This window comes from Bidens hawaiensis, unplaced genomic scaffold (genome assembly GCF_021521415.1).
Source record: "Bidens hawaiensis isolate Kalapana, Puna unplaced genomic scaffold, B.hawaiensis_p1.1 tig00004838_1, whole genome shotgun sequence".
NCBI classification, from domain to species: Eukaryota; Viridiplantae; Streptophyta; class Magnoliopsida; order Asterales; family Asteraceae; genus Bidens; species Bidens hawaiensis.
This window is the reverse complement of record NW_027491302.1, coordinates 1,410,402-1,432,553: the sequence shown is the minus strand read 5'-3', so window position 1 is coordinate 1,432,553 and position 22,152 is coordinate 1,410,402. Positions and strand designations below refer to the sequence as shown.

The window sequence follows — 22,152 nt, the reverse complement described above, 5'->3', positions numbered from 1 at the left end:
ATTTTTTAGAAAATATATATTTTATATATAGTAAAACTTAGTATTTAGTAAAAACCGGGTGTTATTACATTTGCTATAAAGTTGTAAGTACATTTTTTAAAATGTTACAGAATACTGTTTCTTAGTAAAAACCAAGTTCTGTCACATTTTAAACAATTGTTGTTTTCTAATGATATCTATTTGTTTGTTGAAGGCAAAATTTGATGATAAAACCAGATTTGTTTTAAAACGAGTTATATTTAAAAGGGCATATTCACAATTTGTTTTAAAACAAGTTTAAAAAATAAAATAGAACGCCGTTGTTTAGTAGAAACCTTACATTTAAAAAAATCTGTATATAAAGTTTAAAGTATTACAGAACGCGATCATTATGTTAAAGAAAACCATGTTCTATCACATTTATGAGAAAAATATATTTTAAATAATAGAGCCTGGTTTCTTATATCTATTTGTTTGTTGGGTGTCAAATTTGATGAACCCTTTCACATGACATAATAGATGCACTCTTAATATGATGATTTATGACTTTCTAAATTCGTTCATGGCAACAAATGTAGGTATGGATCGGGGCAATGGTCAGAAGCAAGTAGAAAGAGTTATAATTTGGTGGATGCTCTTACAAGACATACGGTGCAGGTGTTTCCGAAGTCGTGGAGTGTGATTTATGTGTCGTTGGATAACCAAGGTTTGTGGAATTTAAGGTCAGCGATGTGGGATCGACAGTATCTTGGTCAACAGTTCTATCTTAAAGTTTATGATCCGGTTAAGAGTCTTGCAAATGAATATGATATCCCTTCAAATGTGCTTCTTTGTGGTCGAGCTGCAGGGCGACACTTGTAATATGTAGATCATTTGTTAGTTCACTTGTTTGATGGTCAACATGAAGGGTTGACAACTCTTAGAGTTGCAGCTTTTTTATATTTGTATACCAGTATTAGACATTGTTTTTATGCCTGATTAATGATTATTATTATTTATCATTTCAATTTTATTGTTTGAATCAATAGAGCTTATTCTGCTGAAAATAGGTGTGTCAGCAAGTTGCATTTTATCAATTTCTTTAGTTTAATGAACTTATATATATCTAATAAATCAATTTATTCCATTCAATCTTTTGACATGTAATTATGGTCACATTACTGTAGGCCTATATCTTTTAGTATATTTATATAAAAGGGAAAATTCTGAAAATAGTCCAAAATTAGAGAGAGAGGACCAAAATAGTCCTAGAAAATAGCAAGTTTCAAAAACAATCCCTTGAAAACCATTAGATCCGTGACATTTGGTAATATAAACGATGGATTTCAAAATCCACTAATATAATGACAAGTGTCTCATCCCTTACCTACCACTTGAGTTTTTCCTTCTAATAAATCGGGCCAGATATATTTAGTTTGAAAAACATCTCCACTAAAACCATCTTTCAAGTGACCTTCCATCTTGTTTTTCTCTCTTACGTGAGATTTCAAAAAAGGTTGAATTTTGTGTTTTTTGAAATTCATCTTCTCAGAATACTTTCAAGCAACGGGTGGAGTGGTGGTGGTTTTGATGTGGGTTTTTGCCGGCGGTGGAGTGACGGTGGTGGTGCCGGTGGCCGGAAAGTGGGATGAAGAAGATGAGGGTGAAGATTGTTATGGGTTTTATGTCAAAAGACTAAATTCGCTTGAAATTCATTTGAGAAGATGAATTTCAAAAAACACAAAATTCAACATTTTTTGAAATCTCACTTAAGAGATGAAAACACTTGGAAGATGGTTTTAGAGGAAATGTTTTTCAAACTAAATATATCTTGTCCGATTTATTAGAAGGAAAAGCTCATGTGGCAGGTAAAGGATGGGACACTTGTCATTATATTAGTGGCTTTTGAAATCCATCATTTATATTACCAATGTCACGGATCCGATGATTTTCAAGGGATTGTTTTTGGAACTTGCTATTTTCCAGGACTATTTTGGTACTCTTTTGACTGAAGATCTAAGAATATTCACCATCATGGTACACACGTTACTGTCGTGTTGTCCGCCTACAAGGACGATGAAACAATATTCTGGATGTACTTAAAAACAAACTGCAAATATAAGAATAACTGCACTTAACATTGTATGAAATACAATACGAATCTTACACCTAGTGTTGTGTATGATATAGTACTGACTACTGAGGGGAAGAGTTAATTGTATAATTAACTAGATATCACATTAAAACAATACATAGTATTGTTCTGACTTCTGAGTACTATAAATGTTTATAACAAAAGAGAAGTTGCCATACGCCCATACATCATTCTTTATAAGCTCACCATCAATATCATCTTCAAAAATGAATCATTCATCCTCTTGAAATTAGTCATGAATATAATCAAAAACCTTAAACTCATCATAAATGAGTTTATTATCCGAATAATGAAGCATATAGTAACAAATCCCACAAAAATAGCAAGGATTCTCCGGAGCCCATTTGTCATCCACCGTCACTTTCACCGCTTTAAAAATCTTGCAACACGAACACTTTTGGAACCGCACTTTTGACTGGAACACGGTCAACGGATAAGCACATCGATTCTGCACATCCTCTGAATGAACCAATCTCATATCTCTAATCACTAGTATATGCTTGCAATCACCCTAACTCAGCAACAACACATCAACTTTGTAAAAGTTTTGTATGTATGTATCAAGAAACAAAAATATATGAATAGAACCTTTACCTGGTGACAATAAAGATATCCTGCACCGAGCCGAAAACTTAATTCACAAAAGCGTGTGGTCTGCATTGAACGGGCTCTAAATTGAGGTAATTGGGGCCCACTTTCACTACCTAGAACTTTTTTCTGTTTCTGTTGTAGATCACCCGATAATATGCATTCCCACTTTTTAAGTGCGGTTTTTTCCGACTCGGTTAGCCAACTGAGTATTGGTTTACTGTAGTCTGTAGCACTAGCTTCCCTCAAATCATTGTAAAATATATCCTATTAAGAAAATATGACAAAATAAATAAATGAAAACAATAATTGATAAAAACACAACAAATGAAAAACAACTTACTTCTATGAGGAAGTATCCGGATGGATCGTGTTTATTGGATTGCTTCATAATTGCGTCGGTCAAACAATATAATTTGTCTCGTAGTTCGGTTAATAATTGCTGCCCAAGAACAAAGATTTCTTGAGCCTACAAAAAGGTCCAGAAGAACAGATATTAAAATTATGGTTATTAACAAAATATAAAGATGAAATGCGGGGTTTTAAAAAAGTTTACCTTGACCCGTGTTGAGCGTCGGGTAATATTATAGACCTCTATACAAAGAAGGATGTCACAACTGTGTAGCGGTACGTTTTCACGAGCATTTGTTAATTTTACCTGCTATGTATATAAAACATGATACAACATAAAAAGTAAGGTAATTTAATCAAATAAAATTAAAGCTGTAAGATGAAAAACCTGAGTTGAAGAATTTGTAAAATTAAAGGATGACATCGGTTCTTTCTTTTCCAAGGAAGGAGCCACACATGAACCAGGCCCCGACGTACCACTGGGTCAATCAAAATAGAAGATTTCAAAATAAAGATATAATATATATAGCACGAAGCGTGAGATAACAAACACATACCTAAAAGAATGCAATCTTGCAGCTAATTTATCTTGTTCTTGTTTTTGTTTAAGTTCTGCAACATTCTCCACTTCAACCATATAATCTTCCTGAAAACACATACAACAGACAACATAACAATTGTTAACAAATCATTGAAGAAACAATTTCAATATATCAAGCAAATCAACAAGAAACTGTTCAAGAAATAAGTAAACAGAAAATAAATACAAATGCAAACATAGCATCAACCACTCTAAAGGCTAATCAAACCAGCACAATGATAGCTTTCTCATCTCTCAAATAAGCCAAAAGCTGTGTTTTATATAAGAAACCAAAAGGTTTGCTTCTGCAGTTTGAAGTAACAACAGCCAAGTAGAATGATTATTCTGACCACTTCTTATTACAACATATGAGGAGTGGCACAGTGACAAAAACTGTTTAACAAAGCATGTGATCTCACGTGGCTTAAAACTAGAGGCTTAATCAAGCCGAGCTCGAGCTTGGTTCGTGAGTAGCTTTTCAGGCATGAGCTCGGCTTGGACTTGACTCGTTTAGTATATTGATTAACTTCTTTACGCTTATAGTTATTAATTATATATATTAGTACTTCTTTTATCAATATATAACAATGATTATTACACAAATATATCTGATACATTAAATAAAAAGTATATAGATCATAAGCTCGTTTAGGCTTGCGAGCCAGCCCGAGCTCGATAAGTGAAACTTGGGCTTGGCCTTGTTTATCAAACAAGCTTATTTTTAGGCTAGGGCTCATTAAAGCTCGACTCAATTAAAGCCTTTATCGAGCCGATCTCAAGAAGCTCACGAGCTGTTTGGCTCGTTTACACCCCCTAACATGCCATGTAAAGTAAAAAAAAAAAAAAGCCTTACTTCATGGATTGTATCCTTTTGCACCAATCTTTTGCTCTTTTTATTTGCATTTCCATTTATCTTCCCAGTATTTTTGCTTCTCTTAGATCTCTTTGGAAGATCATTTGAAGGTGCATAATCCTCATCTGTTCCTGAATTTACTGAACACGCAGCATCTGCATCAACAGCTCCGCTACAACTTGATATCCTAAAACAGAATAAAACAGTTAGCTCGATTTTGTATTGATTTGTTTTTATATTACAACGCTAGTTAGGCGGTTATCGTACCCATCAGAGCAGTCGTCTGATGATGGCGAAGAATCTTTTGTCAAGTTACCACCTTTGAGTGTTGCTTGAAATGCCATTTCTACCAACTCCTCCTCACTCAGGATTTTAAGTTCATCAACCCTGTAAAAGGCATCAAATATTGTTAAAACACAAGTTACATGTATCAAGTATCAATACATGTATAATACATCAAATTACAACAAAAAGGGCAAATGTAACTTGTTTTTAGTAGTTGGAAGAAAAGCAGATAAGAACATGCTTTTACATGTATTCTGATAAATTGCTTCTTACTAAACTGTATCTTCAATCTTCATTTGACTTGGTTTTACTTAAATAAGTATGTTGTTGCTAGGTCTGCCACAAACTCCATTAAGAAAGAATGTATTTCCTGTTATTTCATATTAGCAGATAATTATCATGATAGGTTTTGACTTGAGTACTTGACACAACTTCCAAATATTTGGAATGAGTATGAATATCTAAAAAAAATTAAAAAAAAAAAAAAAAAAAAAAAAACAGTACACCCTAAAGTGTTGCATATTTAACAAGCCTATATTCCACTATACAAATATAATCATAATCCTTCACTTTTACTTATACAGGTATGCTTTATAAATGCTAAAGAAGACAAAACTTTCAAATAACTAGTAAACCTTATAACCAATGAAAATTATTCGACTTACGAGATTTCATGGCGATGTTCTTCGGTCAAGTCGAAACACAGCTCCTTTCTGAGATCCTGCATTGAACCAACAAAAGTTGCAAATAAATAACCGAATATGCACAAAAACTTAAAATCACCAAATGGAACAGTGTTACCTTGAGTTCAAGTTCAACACAAGACCGGAACTCGGAAACACTAGTGAGCGGGCCAACCATGTCCAAGACGTATAAAGGACCGCCAGAAGGAATTGAAGCATACACATCTTCAACACCAGAAGAATCGGCCATTGGTTTCCTATAGATACACCAGCTTCAAGAGACACAGTGTCCAAAGTGCCAGTGTGAGGCAATAACAATAACAATTAATAAAACTAAACCTAGTTAAAGAACCTCAAATCAGTGGCATATAATAATAATAATAATAATAATAATAATAATAATAATGCCTAAAAATAATTTAGGTGAAAGTGGTTGGTTGGTTGGTTGGTTGGTTGGTTGGTTTGTTGAAGCAATTGTAAAAATGAAATAATATTAGGTTAGGGATAACTAGTTTAACATCTAGAATAATAAAAGACTAGTTACCTGTGGGTAGGTAGTCGGCGAAGTACGTAGGGATGTTCTTCGGCTGGCGGATAACTAGGGTTTGGTTTAAATTTAAATTTAGGGGTTTCGGAATACCAAACTCAACTAACGGTGACGTGTGTGTTGGGGGTTAAATATATTAGTTGCTTGTTAATAACATCTGTGAATGATTTTGAGACTTTATCTTCGTCTTCTACGCACGCCTGATTTTTCTTCTACAGTATACTTCTTAATTACCATTTGTATCGTAACATGATAGTCATAGGGAAGCAATTTTGACTAAGGTTTGTAGGATGGGCGAAGCTCGGACATATGCATAAATGGGAGGATTAGATATATATAAAGAAATCATAACTTACAAAGGGTCGGGCTTAAATTTTTTTGTAAAAAACAAGTAAACACCCTATATAAAAATTTTCGGCCTTAAATTTTTTTGTAAAAAACAAGTAAACAACGTATGTAAAAATTTTCGGCCAAAAAATGATACATTTACACTGCTAAGAAAAAAAAACAGGGAAGAGGTCGGGGCCACCCCTAGGACCTGCTAACCTGCACCCATGGTTTTTCACATACATTTTTATCTTCCTTTAGCTAGACTTTGCTTGTTGTTGTCATCTTCTATCAATTCAGCCTACGTGTAGTTTTATGATTTTGTATCTGGTACTTATTTTTATGTTTGTATGGTTTCTTTACCGTTTTATTTAATGGAAGTTTGTTTTGTTTGTAAAAAAATAATATCTAGTACTTATTTTACTCTTTCATGAATTTTTTAATTAGTGACAGCTTTCTAATTCTAAAGTTTTTAAACCATCACTAGCACACTAGCAATATATTTTTTTGTATGATGTTTTTTATGTAGGTCTTTTATAGGGCTGACAATCTCACTCGAAGCAACCTACTCATCCTTTAGGATAGATGTATGGTTTGCATATATCATCCTTTCTAGACCCTATAAGTAGCTCTACTATGAGGGGATTTTTACAAGCTATGGTTGTTGCAGTTATGTTTATCGAGAGGGAAATGATTAATTTAGGGCTTGTTTGCAATTCCTTTGAAGGTCGAAACCTCCATGTTTTTAAAGTTTTTGAGATGACGAAAGTTAAATAAGTTTACATATAGAACTTGAACAAATTTTGACTTTTAAACTTGAACTAGCTAGCAAAACATGTCGTGTTGTGGTCGTGTAACTACTTGAATACGATAACTTCATTACGGCACCGACGCTAAATTCAAAAAGTAATTTTATAAACACCCAAAGTAGTATTGGAGCACATACAACTTATAATCAAAGTGACACAACTTAGGTCAGTATCAGTCAGGTTCGTTACAACATCTGTACTAAACCCAAAAAATAAATTAGTAAACGCTCATAAATAATAGTAGCAACACTTGTGTAGTGTGTGATAAAAAAAATTAACATATTTAATTGATGTTTTTTGGGACGGTAAAATCAAGGCTTTTGTTGCGAGCTAAAACTACACCCAAAAAATAAATTCGTCAAATTAACATATTTAAAAAAAACAGGCATACACAAATAAGTTATGATAAAAAAAAACTTAAAATTTAAAACAACATTTATTCAGTTAGTAAAATTCAGGCTTTGCAGTGGCAAGTTGACGCGAATTTTATCGACGTCGGTGGACGCGAATTTTATCGACATCGGTGGCGTTCATTCCGTTAACATTAATAAATCCAAACTATAAATTCGTCAACTAACATAATTAAAAGAAATAGAAAATCTAAAAACCGTGCTATATGATATGAAGGCGAGTCAATACGAATCAAGTCGGTATCGATTACGTTAATTACGATAACATATAAAAAGAAAAGGAAAAAACATAAAATGTTCATAAAATGGTTTTATGGCACCAGGGTTTTAAATCTGTAAATACTTTGTAACCAACTTTTGGAAGAAGAAATATCAAATATGTGTCATGTGCCTCAATCAAATTTCCTTCTGTATACAGTATTCTACAATATTAAGTTGCAAGTTGTCTATCACTTCACTTGTCTATTTATAGACTCCACTCACACAGATTCGATAGCGATAATTCACACATTTCCTTCTCTCCATTCACATTTCATCAATCTTGTTCGATTTACACCTGGTATGTGTTCCAATTTCATCTTTATTTAACAAGCTTTTGTTGTGTATTGTATAATATAGAATGCTCTGTTTTTGTTCATTTGGTGTTGGGATCTAGCCTTAATGTTGTTCTCTTGAGGTTATTGGAATTTTGTTTATATTTTGTGGTTAATATTTGCACAGTTTGGTGATCATGTGAAACCCCTAATGGAAGAAATAATTTGGAACAAATATTAGGGCCTTTTTATATATAATGCAGGACACTCTGTTTTTGTGAATATTTTGTGTTTTTTCTACTATTATTGAACATGCTTTAAAAAAATAAAGATTTAGAGAATAAAGCTGAAATAATATGTGGGTTTATTTTATTTGCTTTAAAACACTATTTTTTTTTTGTTACTATTTTGTATTCTTGTGATGGTTAACTGGAAATTTGTTTAAAAAGTTGTACTTTTCTATTCAAGATTTTCAAGATTCATGAAACCCACAAAATCAAATTTCCTTCTGTATACAGTATTCTACAATATTAAGTTAAAGATTAAGTTTGGAACCATTTTTCGAATTTATTATGATTGTGTTGTATGTGAGGACTACAATAGAACATCCATAGCACACACATTTTGGGTTGCTCAAATGAAATCATCATCATCATCATCATCATCATCATCATCGTACTCAGTATATCCCACCAATAGCAAAGCTATGGTAGGGTCTGAGGAGGGTAAGATGTAGACAGCCTTACCTCTACCCCATGGGGATAGAGAGGCTGCTTCCGGTGAGACCCCCGGCTCGATAGTAGTTTTGCATCAAGCCTTGGACATATTACATAAGGCACATAACACTCAATCATCGGGACGCCGGCTGATTGGTGCATGTACCCTTGTCTTTCGGCTATCAACGCCACCACATGATGCCTGATTAACCTTCCATCACTTTTAACGTTATTTTCACGAAATTAGTAAAATAACGTCAAAATTAGTGCAATTTTACTTTTGCCCACCCGAGGGTTCACACATATATACATTATATACGCGCACCGCAAGCAGGGCACAGTTGCTCAAATGAAATGCTAAATACAAATCTAACACAACCGACTTAAGGCGGAGTATATCCATTGAAGTTGGTTGTAAATACATTCGTCCTACAGACCATGATTTTAACCAAGCAATTGAGTTGATATTGCCATCTCTAATCTAATCTAATCAAATGAAATATACCCATAACAAACAAGGCAAATGAAGTCATTAACCATTTGCGGCATACTATACAGGGAGCAAATAGTTAACTTTGCTTCAAAACTTTGTCAAAGAAATGTAATATAGAACAAGAACCCGCATATGAACCATGCAAAAGGTAAAAGTTATAATACCGACGACTGCTCATTGTCTTCTGCCACCACGCTTCTTGTTCTTCACAATTTGCTTGAACAACATATGTACTGATTTCAGACACTTGTGCCTTTTGCACATATCTCTTCCACATGCCAACTTCAAAAGGTGTCCAGCACCACTTAGCTTCGGCTGGACCCCTGAATACACGTGACACCGTGAATACAAGAGGATATAACCACGCATCTAAATGCAAAACGGGCCATTTGAATCTTCAAAATTACTTTCAACTATAAAAAGCAACTCGCGAGTGCTCTCAATTCATGTACGTCTAAGTCAATATAAGCACTAAACAATATACGCAGTATACAGTTAGTTTTACTACAACTATCTTATTCTCATTATTCAATATCACATTCATTGTCGGATAGCCATCATCAATATTTCAAAGTGCATAAGCATAACCAATTGTTCTTTCGCCCTTGACAATAAAAACTACTTGGTGCAATATGCCCATATGCACAACTCCATCCAACCCTAAGCCCACACAATACCCTGTTGTTTTTGGACTTCAAAAATCATGGTTGGTAGGTTTTCAACCAACCAATCTTTTTGAATTAAATGTTATATCATCAAATTTTGTACAAAAGTTTTGTACCCAAAAGAAATCTTGATGCGAAATCGAGTTCTTTTGTAGCAAATACGAAAAGTGTACACAAGTTACACATATCACATATTGAGTTCTCCACGACTAATCTTTGCTCAATCGACAACCAACAGACCTAATCAACTATGAGTCTATGATTACACACAAACGTGCCAGTATAATACTACTCATAGCAGAGCTATGGGCAAGCCTTACCTCTGTCCCAGAGGAAAGAGAGGTTGCTCCCACCGACACCTTTAGTTCAGAAAACCGTACAATATAGTATAGTATCATATAGTATTGCAGTATAGCATAACAAATAGCAAAGAGTACTAACAATGAAAGTTGTAAACTATCATTAACATACAGTGATAAGCAAAACTATATTTGTGATATAAAAAGGAAAATAAACATGCAAAAGAAGCAGCATTCCCTATTCAAATACCATCTTTACACATGTAGCAATTCATCCGTGTATTAAGCGTGGGAATCAACATCAAGATCTTCAATTTATCCTTAGAAAGTTCGAAAAAACTTAAGCATATGCAGACAAACACACTAATACTTTTATTATAGTTAAGATTATTATTCTTATTCAATATTAACAAATTCTTATCATTAGTCAAATGACTAAACCAAAAGTGATCTAAACAAAAACAAGAAGACAAATTAGTCACCCTAAGGAATCAAACAAGCACACCTAAAAAATGTCACTTTCTGTAACAAATCCTGCATGTTTGAATAAGTTTGATCACCTAAAACCACTACTTCATCAGATCAATCAACCAGTAACATCATTTAACTAATTAACCAAACTGATTACCCGAAAACCCGTCAGTCCCGGAAAATAACTTCATCCGCCATCTCCATCAACGGCTCCAAACAATCCGGCGAAAACTTCCTCCCAAACATATACGGCATCGAATAATTCGACCGCCGAAGCTCATAAATCAGCTCCGCCGACACCTCATTCGGATAATACGTATGCGGGTGCCCATCAACACTATCCGTCCAATTCACCCGAGTCAACGTAAACCCCGCACACCCGTCCGGGTCCTCCATCGACAGCAACGTCGGAAAATAATGCTCTTCCGGATAACACGAATTCGGCTTAATACAATCCAACCGAAACTTCCTCCACAACCTCCTATCCCTCAACACCAACACCGCATCCTTCCGCGTCAATGTAAAAAACTGCGAACCCATTCGGAACTTATCAAACGGAACCTCGGGCACCATCACATTCTCACCCCTAGCATTATACCTATCCCGAATATACGGGTTCTCCGAAAAAACCTCAATAAAACTCTTGTACTTCAACTGACTCAATTCCGCAACTTGATGCGAATTCGTTTCGAATACGGTATCGTATAGGTAATTAAACGAGTGCAGCGGGATACATTGTTGCGAAACCAGGGTAAAGAATTGGTTCGCCGGGTCGTCGAGAATCGCGGTGGCGAGAAGGCGGCGTGCGGCGGCGATGAGAGTGGCGGTGCCGCGGCGTGTTTTCTTGGCGGTGGTGATGAATCGGTCTTCGGTAAAAACCCCACCTGGGATGTTGACTTTAGGGTTTACAGTAGGGTCTGCGTGAACGTAGACAGTGTATAGATCTCGATTGGATCGATTATTGGGGTTAAAGAACTGTTCCCACAAAGGGTAAAAGTGTAAATCGGAGTTGGTGAGGAACATGAATGCGATTTTGGGTTTTGAATTGGTGGATCCGAGTCTGGATTTGGTGGGTTTGTTTTCTGCGGCGGCGGCTCGCCGGAAAAGAGTGAGGTCTTGGAGTTCGTCGGGGAAGGAGATGGGCGGCGGCGGGGGCGGAGGGAGGATGTGTGGGGCCAGGTAGTAGAGGCCTGGGAGGCAGAGTAGGATTAAAAGAGTTGCTGGGATTAATGGTGATGGGGTTGCAGGTAGATTATGTGAAGAAGATGAAGATGTCATGATGCTTTTGATGTGGGTTTTATGGAAGGGTTGATGTGAATTTGGGCATAATGGTGGAGAAGAAGATGAGATGAGATCGGTTGCGAGAGACCATCAATGTGAATGCGATGTTAACCCCTTGATATATTGAATAAAAACAATTGGGATATTTTTATAATTTTATGTATGGTATTCATTTTTATTGCTTCTTTTTGAATTATTAAAAGATATAAGTTTATTTACTATGCTTTGGATTGGATTGGATTGGATTGGATTGGATTGGATTGGATTCAATAAAGGTAAAACGAGTAAGGTAACGTGGGTTTTGTTAAAATTTAACTTTAATAGTTTAATTGTTAAATAATGATTTTAACGAAAACAAATAAAATATACGCATATAAATAAACTAGAGTTCGGTATTCGTGATAAAAAAATACGTCGGGAGTAGAGATTGGGTACACTAGTGATTAGCAGTAGCTATTGATGGCGGTTTAGTGGCGACGTGTTGAGTTCGGTAGTCATGATTTCTTCTGCGTCAAGGCAATGAATGATGACATGAGTTGTGGTTCTGATCATGTTTTTTAGTACGGGATCATGTAAGTTTCTAATGATATTTAGATGTCTTGGATTTATTCATCTTTTTTGAGTTGAATACATGCAAAGTGTGACTTTAAAGCACTTATTATACACGCTTGTTAAATTCTTTTGAGGTTTGCATACATTAACGTTCTTATTAAATTGGTTACGTTTGTTAGCAGAAAGGGTTAATATGTTGGCATAATTAAATCCACTTCAATGGCAGAGTTTAAAGCAGGATCGTCCCCGATAATTTAAATACACCAGCCAAGCTGAAATTAAAAAAAAAAAATAAGCCCTTAAACCCTAACAATTAATATAACAATAAACATAGCAAAAATATAGCAATACAATCAAATACCGTAATATCTAACGGCTAGTCAATGATTTGTGAAGCTTTCATAGTATTTTTGACCAAAAACTGTTTGATCACCTCTTTACGGTTTATTTGATATAAGGTTTCGTTTGAGAGGCATCGCCAATCCATTGGTGATATGATATTGAAAAAAGCAATACCTTGGTTCTTGAAAGATAACTTGGCCAATATATGCTTTATGAGTTTATTGATCAACAAGGTACATTATTCCTATTTCGTATTTCCTATTATTTAAAAACAAACTTAATAATTATATATTATACAAATCAAATATTCTAGGCACTCCCAGCTAATTATATATTCAGTACACAAAAAAGAAGAACCTATCTAAACATGTCGTTCACACTTCACTCTATAGTCGGTACCCACGAAGGCGGCCTTGAATAGCGATGGCTTGGTCATCACTCACCTATGGTTGATCATTGATGTTCACCAAAGAATGACTGGCCTGTAATTCAATCGGTCATAATGTTATATGTTTTTGTTTATTTAATTTTTATTTTATTTTTTTGTTTTTAAGTTTAGTTCACGTCCAATAGCTTAAATTGATTATAATAAAAAAAATCTTGGACCCAATATATATAAGATGATTAAGATTCATATATTTTTTTTAAACGCCAAATATTATAAAACTAAAAAAGAGGAACCACTTACAAGACACAAGTGGACTAAGCGCAAAACAAAATGAGTCGAAAAGATATTACATATCCGACATCAAAGAAAAAGAAAATATCATAATAATCAAATTGAAAAATTCACAAAGTTGAAACGACACCATGTCTCCCACTCTAGACTCAACCTCTTACTTCATTGCTTAATCCATAGAAAGAAAGCTGTCTTGGATACTACAAGTGGTATACTATTAAAAATGAAATCATTTCTCGCAAGCCAAGATTCATACCTAATTTATATAAATTTTTTTAAATACATATATAAAATAAATTTAGTCCTAAAAAATTATATCCGGCTCACCCTACCATAGGCTCAACCATGATTAAAATCCACATCGGTGGTGGAGTATAACCATACTTTTAGAGGTAGGAGGCACTACGAAAACCTTAATAAGTCATTGTTGATGAGAAGTATAAAGTTATGAATATGATTTGAATGTGTGAATATTCTTGTCATAATATGGCTTAAGTATGAAGTAAATGGTATATATTAGAGTTAATTATACAGATTGTTCACATGGTTTGGGCAAAGCAACATCTTTTGATACTAATATTTAAAAAGTAATAAGTTTGGGATTTCAATTCTATAACAAGTTGAGTCTAAAACAAAATTTTGTTTTCACTTTTTATTAAGTCATGGTAAAATTACTAGAATGATTTGCTTATCTAACCACATGGACCATTCATGTTGTTAACTTTATACAAGGACTTTTCATGTAAATTACAAAAGACAATTAAAAAAGGAATTTTACATATTTCTTCTTTCTAACCCTTTGAAATTACATATTTTCCCAAAATACAAGTTTTTAATGCAAAATGTACAATGCTCTTTAAACATGGTTTTGGAGAAATATGTAATTTCAAAGTTTAGGAAGAGAAAATATGTAAATGCCCCGTTAAAAAAAACTGTAAAAACTTCCTTTGTTGCTGGACTATTTGTCCCTTGCATTTAATTTTGAAAGTTAACCCCTATATCTCCGTTCACCCCTTTGAAAAAATCTTTTAAAAAACCCTTATATTCAAATGAACACCATAGTCACCGTTACGATCCACCACCATAGACCATGACATTGATGCTCATTGATTATACAAAGTAGTCAAATGACTAATGGACAAAAAATCTACTACATTCTTCAACAATAGCAAGACCCAAGCAAACAACTTGCAATTTGATGGACTGAAAGCTCGCATAAACCATTGCTCTTTAAGAGATCCGAAAGTACCAGAAGAGTACATAGTTTTTGATTTGTAAGCTTCCATCTCAAAGGCTTGTCAAAGAAATCGCTCAGGATTTCAAAACCGATATAAGATTTCAAAGCAGTGTAGTGATGTCTTTTCAAGAGGCGTCAGAAGCGCATTTGCTAAGGTTGTTTTGACATACTAATTTATGTGCAATTCATGCTAAGATAGTTACGTTTATGCCTAAATATACATAGTTGGCTAAGAGAATTAGAGGTGAGAGGGCTTAAATTCGTGTTACTTACTAGGTTTTATCTTTATCTAGACTGTGAAGAAGAAATCATGGTAAGCTTGATCTTATTTTGACATGTTAGCGATAGAATCAGTCACAATAATAGATTTTTACGGAAGTTAGTCTTAGACACCAAAACTTGTTACAAAATCGAAACTCAAACCCTAAATTTATTACTTTTAAAACCTTAATATCTAAAAGTGTTACTTTACATAAACCACAAGGACCATCTATGTGATTAACTCTTTATTCTATGTAAAGTTTTAAACTATTTTATAAAGTGTTTTAAAATATGATATTTTCTGCCTAAGTTTACCCATTTTAGCGTGATTTGCAGAGATTTAAGAATCGTGATTATCAACATGCTATCTTGGAATGGAGATCCTTGCATTAGATAAACTTTTATTTATATTTGAGTATTTAGGTTTGCTTTATAAATAAGGTATATTGGATTTTATTAATCTTAACTATTTTCTTTTGGTCGCTGTCGGTTTCAACTAACGAATTGGCTGCTGACGGTCCCAACTTTTAACGTATTTATTCCCAATGGTCCACGACTAACAGAATCCTAACACCGTTAGTTGCAGGTCGCCGGAAAAACGTTTTTGTCGGAAAAGTCACATGATCAAAGTTAACGAGAAAACTAACTGGGTTAGGGCCAAAGGACAAACGGCGTAGCATTTTGAAACGTAAAGTACAAATTAGGTCAATTTTAAAGATAAATGATGACCACTGAAATTGGGTGTAAAGATAAATTGCAATTTCTGTAATTTTGTCTTTAAAAAGTCAAAAGAGTTTTTATAAAAGAGAACTTTTATATTAAGAAATCAAATATTGAAGCTCTAATACTTACCAACATAAATACACAGATCTTAACCGCGGCTGCATGAGTTCAATCAGTCTATCTCATGCCTTAGCAATTCTGGTTGGAGTACAACTACAACTTGACTCTTCAAAATTAAGTGAGGTTGCATTATAAGTATTTGGTTTGAGCAGTTGTTCTATATTCACTTCAAGACATCAATAAATCTTCGAAATCATTTTTAATGTTTAATTTGCTTTCCTTAATCAATTGAAGCCTTTTCATAATATACAACATATGTAATTTATAGAAGTTGGATCTGATACAAATGAGAGTTTAGGTGATATTAATGTAATTATTTTAAAAAACAATTACTAAAGTAATTATTATTACTCTATTTATTTTTGTTTTTTTATAACGTAATTACTTTAGGGGAGTGGGGGTGGTCCGTTATAGGGGCCGAGCACGCGTGATGGCATCACGAACACCGCCGCCGGTCCTCCCATCACGCGTGATGGGGGGCCGGCCGTGATGGCCATCACGCAACTCAATTCTTTGACCGTTGGAATTGTTACCGTTGAGGAGATAAAAAAAAAACTTCATCATCATCATCATCATCATCATCATCGTACTCAGTATATCCCACCAATAGCAATGCTATGGTAGGGTCTGAGGAGGGTAAGATGTAGACAGCCTTACCTCTATCCCATAGGGATAGAGAGGCTGCTTCCGGTGAGACCCCCGGCTCGATAGTAGTTTTGAATCAAGCCTTGGACATAAGACACATAACACTCAATCATCGGGACACCGGCTGATTGGTGCATGTGCCCTTGTCTTTCGGCTATCAACGCCACCACATGATGCCTGATTAACCTTCCGCCACTTTTAACGTTATTTTCACGTGATTAGTAAAATAACGTCAAAATTAGTGCAATTTTACTTTTGCCCACCCAAGGGTTCACACATATATACATTATATGTGCGCACCGCAAGCAGGGCGTAAAAAAAAAACCCCATATAAATATAATCAAATCTAACTCAAATCATCTTCATATCCAATGTAAATATAATCAAATCCATCTTCAAATCCAACTCAAATCTAACTCAAATCCTCTACTACAAACAACATTCTAACATCACACAAATGGAGGGTTCAAAGAAGAAAACCCAATCCCGACCAAAGGTTCGACAAAATCTTGGCGAGCCGGCGAGATTCCGATTACAAGATGAACCCGACACAACCCAACCATTCCAACAACAACCTTTTCAACCACAACCGTTCCAAAACCAACCATTTCAATCTCAAACATTTAATTCACCGTTTTCATCGACACCGTATCAAAACCAACTGTTTATTCTACCTTTTTCTAGCCAAATATTTCAAAATAATCCTTTTGAAACGTTTCAATCTCAACCGTCACAAACGTCCGTCGATCCTTTAGAGGATAACAATGTTATACATCAATTTGCACGTGCTTTTCGTGATGAAGACGACAATGTGGATGAAGACGATGATGAAGATGAACCCGCGGAGGAGCCCGCGGAGGAGGATGCCATCGTCCGTAGACCTTGGTCGTCCGCGGAGGAGGTCGCCTTGACCAAGGCTTATTTACACGCCTCTGAAACAAAAAAAACACGGAAACCAACAAAAACGAGATATGTTATGGAGACGTGTTATTGCACATTTCAAAAAACTTCCCGGTGCAACCGATCGAAACATGGATAAAATGACTTTCAAGTGGGAAGATTTGAATAGAAAAATGTCAAAATTTAATGCTTGCTACATCTAATTGGTAATTATTTTTTTAAATTTATTAGTTAAATTTTTTTTATAATTTATTACTTTATTTTTACAATTTTGATAGATATATATTTTTTGAAATATTTTGTAGAGCCGAGATCCACAAAGCGGAGCGAGCGAGGCGACTGTCATAAAGAACACCTTGAGCAATTATATCAAGATTTTCCGATATAAATCTTTTCCCCACTTGGATGCGTGGGAGATTGCGAGACACCACCCGAAGTGGGAACCGGTTCCCGTGGTCGACATGGACGGACCGACGGCTCCAAGGAAAAAAGGATCTTCTTCAAAAAGATCAAAAACTTCCGATTCCGGGAACTACACAACGTCTGCTGACGGCTTGTTAAGCAACACGCCGAACATGAACTTGAACGATCAACCCAGAGACGATCCCGACGAAGACACACCCACATGGCCGCATCGCAAGAAAAATGGGGAATCGTCAAGATTAGGAAAGGAAACGGTGGCCGAGGACTTCAACAAATACAAGTCGGCTAAGAGTCGGCTAAGTTGGCGGAAATGGTCGAGAAGAAGGAGCGAAAGCAACTAGCTCTTGCTTCAAAATTAAAACGTGACGAGGCGTATATCAATCATTTGAATGAAAACCAAAAAAACGCCGATTTAACATTCATCGTACAACCGCACGAACATCTTAACGAACCCTTTAGATCGATCCTACTTCAATGCAAACGCGAGCTATGCGAGAAGTGGGGTTGGGAAGCGCCGTAGGTTTTTTTTTGGTCGGTTTTTTTAATTTATTTATCTTTGTAATATTTATTTAATCTTGTTTTATTTTTTATTTAATTTAACCTTGTTTTAGTATTTATTGTAAAAAAAATAGAAAAATAAAAAAAAATCACCCCCACCAAAATTCAATCACTAGTGATGGAAAATGATGGGGTGAGGTGACACACCGTGATTGATGGGAGCAAGTGATGGTTTATAAACCACCCCCACCCCCCTTATACATAATATACATAATACTTAAAATAAGTTAAACTATTGCCACCGCACCCACCTTTTTTCAAGACTTAGTGTTGTCCCTAAGATTTTTTTCTTTTTCATTTTTACATTATCTTTCCCATGATTTATAAGTCAATATATGTTTACTGAAGTAACAAGATTCGTGAGTTGGTGTATGGGTTGAATACTGATCAATGTTATAACAGTTTTTCTTCTTTGAATTAATAGTTTTGTTTACAGAACAAATTTTGGTAAATTGAATAATCCATCAAAGAGCAAATTGCATGTCTAAATAGATTTGCTCATTCAACATATAACTAAATATATTATCCATATGACGTGAGCAATATCTCTATAATACATCAACTTTTCAGTTGACAAAAGGATGATTGAGTTTCTTTATTAATAGTTTTAAACTAATCTTCCTTGCATCTAAATACAATAAATAAGAAGTAACAATAGGGCAAATACTATAAAAAACTAACATATTTTCTGTTTTTTCTCGTTAAAGTCCATCAACAATTTTTTGCATGTTAAAGTCCCTCAACATGTTAAATTTGAACAATAATGTGACATAACTTATAAAAACATTTCAAGATATAAATAATCTTCCTTCTTACAGTTAGCAATTCTGACATATTTTAAGAACCACTACGAATCCTCAATTTTGCAATGGAAATGTTTATGTATAGATCGAACATACGTATATATGTTTTTGTGTGTTTTATGATAATGATTTTTTGTATTTGATTGGGGATAACTAAAGCAAAAAAAAAATGTGCCCTCATGATGAATTGTTACATTCATTCATTAATTTTCAAAAATGTTCTGCGCATTCTGTCTTTTCTAGAATTTTCTTTTTCTTCTAGCTTTCGTGGATATTTAACACTGCGTTATGAATGAGAAGCCTCAACCTAAATAAGAAAAAAGAGGTTCTCACATTTGTGAATTTGTGAGACAAAAATGGAGTTATGTAACGTGTTCATATGGCAACAGAGGATAGACGAAGAATACACAAACACAATATGCAACAATTGTTGGAGTTAGATGAGTCTTAAAGGACTTGATTATTTTACTTTTTTTAGTTATATTAAATCAAAACGACTTGGGTTTTAATGGGTTTCATATATAACTTAGATGCCTAGCCCCATGCTCACTTTCACTTATATATAATTGAAAAAATCAGTTACATATTGGTTTTATAAGTTATGTCACATTTTCGTTCAAGTTAACATGTTGAGGGACTTTAACGTGCAAAAAATTGTTGAAAGACTTTAACAAGAGAAGACAGAAAGTATGCTGATTTTTTATGGTATTTTCCCATAATAATAAGGGTGTTTATGACTTGTTATCCAAACTACTTGATACTAAACAATGTAAACAATGCAGGACTAGCGCATTTATTAAACCCAACGTAGTGGGCGCCATGGGCCTTGAAAGCACCGGGAGCACCGCCCCCGGGGCACTATGAGCGCTTCAGGGGGGGCTCACACAAAGCGCCGATCACACCCTGCTTTTCCTCTTGATTTCCCCACTTTGATCAATATGACCGTTGAACAACGGCTAATTTTAAAAAAAATATATCAATTATTTTTCTATATATATAACCAAGCATCTAAACTTTCTAAAACAATCTCTACAAATTCCTCACACTTTTAAACTCTCTCTACAAACTTTCTATTCAAAACACCAACAAAATGGATTCTCCCTCCTCGTCTGACATAATTAATTGATATTTGCAAAATAACGAGCACACAGCCGATGACGAGGCGAAGGAAGAGGTGGTTACATGTGCAGTTACGCTTGAGGCAAAGTATATTCAATCTATTTATTCTCCTTCTCAACCGGTTATGAAAAGAGAAAATGTTGAACGAGACCATGAGGGCGCCTACAAGTGTTTGATGGACGATTATTTTGTTTACTCGCTGACATACAAGAACCCGATGTCACACCCCGACCTAAGGCGGAAATGCTGGGGCGTGATCCAATTGCTCACAGCTCAAAGATACTATCATAATATAAAAATGACAATTTCTATTAATCAAGTATTTTATTTTAACAAGTGCACACAATATCCAAGTATGACAAATTATTCCAAATAAATAAATATAATCCAAATAAACTTAAACAATGGTTGTCTTTGTTAAATTCTAAGGTCTTAACTTGGCGTCCAAACTTCAATCTTCAAGTTACATGATAACCTACATATGCGTAGAAAATACAATAGAGTTTGTCAACATAAAGTTGGGTGAGGTTATAACTAGTTTTGCAATGATACAATATAGTATGAAATATAAGCATAACGCAGTAAATTGCGGTACATGAATCAAACCATAAACAAGTAATGATACCGTTGCCAAGCGAATCGGGCGTTAGTAAATAATATGAGAACCCTATAGAAGGGAGTATGTTCCCCTTCGAATATATGAATGAATGAATAATTAATATAAGTAAGCATGTAACACATATATTGATTAAGTCACACACAACTACACGTTTGCTATTGATTGAGATATATATAATATGAAATACGAATAATACGCATATGTCCTCAAAACATTTAAAAAACTTAGTAAAATAGGGGAATGATAAAACTCACCTTAGATTAAAGACAAGTGAGTATAATTAAGAATAAACGAGCCAACGAATAAGCGAGTCGTCCACTACACGTCAAACGATATAAACAATCAGAATTTGAAACTTTGAGTTATGATAATATAAGTAAAAACGAACTTGTTGCTGCTGGAATCAACCCAAACGGACGTTTAGAACTCAAGTTATGTTATATCTAAGATTTAAGCGAGCTGGTACTGACCAGAATCCGAACAGTGAGTCAAAATTCGGGTTTTGGTCAGCAGCCTTAAAATTTCGTTACGAGAATAAAAGTATTCTGGACCGACATTGAATCCGATCAGAAGTATGAGAAAACGTAAAGTCAAGCTTGTTGACTGTTTTGCCCTTTAATAAGTTTTAAACGAATTGACCAGTCAACTCACTTCAACCACCTAAATTGATTGAAGGTTATTGACTAAGGAATATATATGAACAATTTTACAGTTTACAACTTACCCAGAAAGTGAAATAATTAAGAGATATGATGAGTCAACAGTCCACACGTATGCAAAGTCAACCGGTTTATGAAGATTTCTTCAACAAAATTGCAAAACCGAAGAGGTATTAAGATGAGCAGAGAGTATGATGGCTGAGAGATGCTTCTTAGGGTTACTGTAAAGTTTTGTGGCAGATGAATGAGGCTTGTTTATATAGGAATAACAAAAGCGAACCATATTTGAAAGATTTACTCGTTTAAGTAACTAAATACGATAACCAAAACAATGAAATGAACCAGAGATTTCATGCTTGATTATTAAGCTAAGAGTATGGACTTGTATTTTGGTTAATATCCTTTTCTTGGACCTTAATTTACTCTATTTATGCCTAAAATAAGTGATTTTATACCAAAAACGAACTAGGAAACGAGATCGGCTATGTTTCTGCCCAGCACCACCATT

At 34.6% G+C, this 22,152-nt stretch overlaps 3 protein-coding genes across 5 annotated transcripts in view; 1 reads left to right on the top strand and 2 right to left on the bottom strand.

Annotated features, from left to right (window-relative positions):
- The window catches only part of LOC143628193 (L-ascorbate oxidase homolog), a 53,800-nt gene that overhangs the window by 4,147 nt on the left and 27,501 nt on the right, over nt 1–22,152 (top strand). Inside the window, exon 8 of one of the 2 annotated variants that reach the window (XM_077097842.1) lies at nt 558–874. In XM_077097842.1, the coding sequence (XP_076953957.1) occupies nt 558–840 (283 nt within the window). In that variant the 3' untranslated portion in view covers nt 841–874. Of the gene's footprint in view, nt 1–557; nt 884–22,152 lie in introns of those variants that run through there. The other variant, XM_077097841.1, reaches the window with a different exon arrangement.
- Nucleotides 2,280–4,866, bottom strand: LOC143628187 (snRNA-activating protein complex subunit-like). 2 transcript variants are annotated; one of them, XM_077097834.1, is made up of 8 exons: nt 4,753–4,866; nt 4,486–4,672; nt 3,610–3,698; nt 3,441–3,531; nt 3,258–3,362; nt 3,045–3,170; nt 2,708–2,968; nt 2,280–2,624 (listed from the first exon to the last, which is right to left on the bottom strand). In XM_077097834.1, exons 1-8 carry the CDS (start codon nt 4,827–4,829, stop codon nt 2,343–2,345), a joined length of 1,218 nt encoding a protein of 405 aa, XP_076953949.1. In that variant the 5' UTR covers nt 4,830–4,866; the 3' UTR covers nt 2,280–2,342. The 2 variants fall into 2 exon arrangements, with proteins under 2 accessions (XP_076953949.1, XP_076953950.1); XM_077097835.1 differs by having other exon boundaries at nt 3,258–3,359.
- On the bottom strand, nt 9,294–12,001 carry LOC143628195 (glycosyltransferase BC10-like). Its single transcript, XM_077097844.1, has 2 exons — nt 10,881–12,001; nt 9,294–9,611 (listed from the first exon to the last, which is right to left on the bottom strand). Exon 1 carries the CDS (start codon nt 11,999–12,001, stop codon nt 10,892–10,894), a length of 1,110 nt encoding a protein of 369 aa, XP_076953959.1. The 3' UTR covers nt 9,294–9,611; nt 10,881–10,891.